We start from the raw sequence: 3,889 nt of genomic DNA, 5'->3' as shown, positions 1-3,889 counted from the left end.
CCAGCCACTTCCCGCAGGGAAATATGGTGGTCACACCGGTGGCTGAGTTGGTGATCTCCACCCTCTCCACCAGCCAGCCAGGGGCCAGCCCACTGTTGTCATGCTCAATCCGGACCTTTTTCAGCTCCCCCATGTCCAATGTTTCCAGGTAGAATCTGTTGGTTTTGCCCCGTTCGAAGAGGTTCCTGAACTTCTGCTTCAGGGCTCGCTTCCCCGAATCCCCATTCAACCCAAAGATGGTGATGAACACGTTGGCATCCGTCCCCGCACCCTTTTCAAAGCCAGTGACCACGATGGTCTCGTATTTGACTGGCACCAAGCTGCGGGCTTTGCTGGCAAAGCTCTCAATGACCTTGGCACACTCAAAGACTTTGTAGTCCCGTCTCTTGTACCGCAGAGGGATTTTCCCATTGCACTTGAAAAAATACCTGCGGAGAAAAGCCAATGGTGTGTCAGTGACATGGATCACATCTTTCTTGTGCAGTGGATGGGGCATGCTACTAAACAACTCAGGCTGCCAAGAGAGGCTGTGGATGCCCCGAACCTGGAGGTGTCCAAGACCAGGCTGGATGGGGCCCTGGGCAGCCTGGTCAGGTGTTAAATGTGGAGGTTGGTGGCTCTGCGTGTGGTGGGGGGTTGGAGCTTCATGATCCTCGGGGTCCCTTCCAACCCTGACCATTCCGTGATTCTGTGATTCAACTCAATATCAGCACTGCTTCAGTACAGTTTTCCCACTGTATGCTAGCACAGCAACTGCTGAAAATCCCATATTTCCCAAGACACAGACACCCTGCATTGCAAAGCCTGGTGTGGAGCTCCTGCCACCTTTCCTAACTGTGCAATGGCACCTGCTGCAATGACACCTAATACAGCTCTGGTCCCAGAGCAGGTTTCATCACTGCAGCAGCACATGGAAGGAGCTCAGCAACCACTCTCACTCCCAGACTAGTGAAGATCGCCTTAAGAATTACGAAAAAATGCACTGGGAAAGATGGGAGGAGGAGGTTTAGATATCCCCCTTTCCTCATCTACATTGCCCAGCCCATTCTGAGCCTGCAGAAGGGTACTAAGCACAGAAATGACAGGTCCCAGGTGCCAAAAAACTTCATCTCGTGGTGTGGAGGTGACGTGCAGAGAGCATCCATAAATCACTGTGCACTTGGTACCCACCCAGAGGTGCTTTTAATGATGTATCTCATTTCCAATGATGCGGATCATTTCCAAATGAGATTTTCCCTCCTCTTCCTCTGCCAAAATGCAGCAGGTCCTCCTGGTGAGAGCATAGCTGGATTGCAATGCACGTTCATAAAATCAGTGCTTAGAGGGACGGTTACTGCTGTACAGTGCTTTTAAGCACTTCTAACACTTTTGACATTCTCTTCAGCCAAACAAAAGATCTCAATTCTCTGGAAAGAGGTTTTGTAAATGAGAAATTCCAGTAGAAGCAAAATTTTAGGCTCAGGGAAAGAAAAGCTGCACAAGAGCAAATGGAGAAGCTTCCTGGTGATGAAATTTTATTTTCTAGGCTGTGTAATATCTCATGATCTGGAGTTATGAAGGAACATATGGGTTCTCACGAAGGGCAGGGAGAAAGAGGATGACTTTTCTAACCCTGAGACCGTAAGAAAAATCTTTGAAATATGCCTATTTCTCATATTAAGACCTACTTACAGTGGGGGAAAAAACAAACAAACAACAAAAAATGAAAAACAGAATCATTTAAAATGATTGCTACACCATTCCCATAACACTTTTAATTTAGTCTTTGCTTTGACTGGGTGTTTTCCCCACCAGGAAGAAGGAATATGTTTTAGGTTATAGTTGAATTAGTTTTCATTCAGCAGATATTATTATGGCTCTTCTGCTGCCTGATTAATTTGCTAGGAGAGACTCTTAGCATCTCAAAAAGTCACTTCAAGGATTTCTTCTTAAACACTCAATTGTCTCAGCGGGAACAAAATCCGTATAATGAAATTCTTTAGCAGCAATTGAAATATCATGGAGCAGAAAAATCCTTCAGCATTGTGGAACAGGAGTTTGTTTTGCAAATGGCCAGTCATCTCCAGTTCCTGCATATTCCCTGTGCTTTCAGCACCATAAGTCAAGAACGTCAGCCCTTCCAAACACAGGGAGATGAGAGATGTTTGTCTTTCAGTATGGGTCATTCCAGTCCTATTCACACCAGAGCAGCCAAGTGTTTGTGTTTGGAAGATGACTGCAGCCTTCCCAATGGGCTTTCAGACAGTCCTGGAAGGATCATCCAAACCGAGTCAGAGGTACAGATTTTGTCTTACTCTCATCCTTTTTCCTAGGAGTTGTGTTTACAAGACTTACCTGAAGAGCAGTCTGTGCAGAGCATCCTTCACACCCCTTAAATTTATGTCAGTATCAGTACTTTCCACAGGGTGAGATGTTGATTTGTCCTAGCTGTAAGACACACCCCAGCCAACTTGTTCATGAACTCATCTGCAGGTGCAAATGCCCTTGCTGAGAATTCAGAAAGAACACATCAAGACAGGCGTGAATGTGTGAATCTACACATCAACTGCCTTCCCTTACATTCAGAAAAGGATTAAGATCTGGCAAGCCTTTCCACGATGGCTGAAGTTGTAAATGCTTCAGGAGGATGCGTGCAGAGCTGCTCAGCTTCCCTCCTGGAGGCTTCCCTGCAGACAAGAGGACACTCACTTGTTGCAAAGCTCCATCTCCGTTATGATAATCTCCTTGACATGCCAGTAGACATCAGCTTTTGCAGATGACTTCTTTCCATCCTTTGGACAGTGACCAACACAGATGGCCGCAATATCACCAAGGTTCTTAGAAGAAAACTGAAACGTATCTGTTGATCCCCTATAGGAAACAGGGAGCGGAGTCAGTTAATATCTTGAATGCTGGCAGTGACTTGTCTCATATGGACATTAAGTAATTTGCACATGGCTAAGGAAGGCAGAAGATAAGCCTTCATTTAAAGTCATTTGATTCACCCTACAATCACTCAACACAAAGTATAATTTCCATATTTAAATTCAGCATTTTCTCTGATTAGGGGTGACACTTTAAATTACTGCCACTAGGACTTTCCAGGATAAACTCAAGCTGTTCCACACACACAAAATCAATTTGCCTCATTATAGATAAAGCTAAAGAATGACTAATTTCCCCTCCAGCACTTATTCATTCATTCCTGACAGATACGGTATCTGTTACACATCTACCCACCATAGCTGTTTTAAATCTGCTAGTTCAGCCACCCTTCCTGCTTTAGAAACCCAGTTTGAAAATAGTTTAGAGGAACAATAGGTCTCTGTCAAACGCTTGTCTGGCTCCCTGTCATGTTCCTACATATCTGTTAATTTGCTTCCTTGTCTTTGGTCCCTATGCCAACCTGCCACCAAGGAGGGACTGTGACTAATGTTTCAGGAGATGGAGTCTTCACATCCATAGTAGTAACCATCAGCTGAGTGTCAGGAGGAAACTCCCCTGCTTCTGTTACGCTTCAAATAAAACCTCAACCATTCATGCTGGAGTCCAGATCAATTCTAATTTCACCTTTTATAGAGCCATGGGGGAAAAAAAAACAAAACATTTTCTCTCTGCAAATTAACTGAGCATCATCGGAGTCTGTGGCTTGGAATGTGTTTCCATCTCCCAATAGCATATCATGACCTTAAAGCCCATCTCACAGCTGGAGCATCTTGACCACACATGGGAGATGTCTGATTCGACTGTCAGTGAGATGCTGCAAGAAGAACTAAAACACCTCCAGCTTCCTTCAGCTCAGAAATACATGGCCTCCCCAAGGCTCACCAGAAGCCCATTGGTGTGTATTAGTACAAAAGGAACACACACACACACACACACACACATAGGCATCATCCACATTTCCTTT

At 45.1% G+C, this 3,889-nt stretch overlaps 1 protein-coding gene across 1 annotated transcript in view; it reads right to left on the bottom strand.

Moving 5' to 3' along the window:
* Nucleotides 1-3,889, bottom strand: part of LOXHD1 (lipoxygenase homology domains 1) — a 126,944-nt gene that overhangs the window by 688 nt on the left and 122,367 nt on the right. Inside the window, exons 41-42 of the mRNA XM_031557217.1 lie at nt 2,689-2,850; nt 6-428 (exon numbers count right to left, since the gene is read on the bottom strand). Of these exons, the coding sequence (XP_031413077.1) occupies nt 6-428; nt 2,689-2,850 (585 nt within the window). The remainder of the gene's footprint in view (nt 1-5; nt 429-2,688; nt 2,851-3,889) is intronic.

This window comes from Meleagris gallopavo, chromosome Z (genome assembly GCF_000146605.3).
Source record: "Meleagris gallopavo isolate NT-WF06-2002-E0010 breed Aviagen turkey brand Nicholas breeding stock chromosome Z, Turkey_5.1, whole genome shotgun sequence".
Classification (NCBI taxonomy): Eukaryota; Metazoa; Chordata; class Aves; order Galliformes; family Phasianidae; genus Meleagris; species Meleagris gallopavo.
Note: the sequence above shows the minus strand (reverse complement) of the source record. Positions and strands in the feature narration are given on the sequence as shown.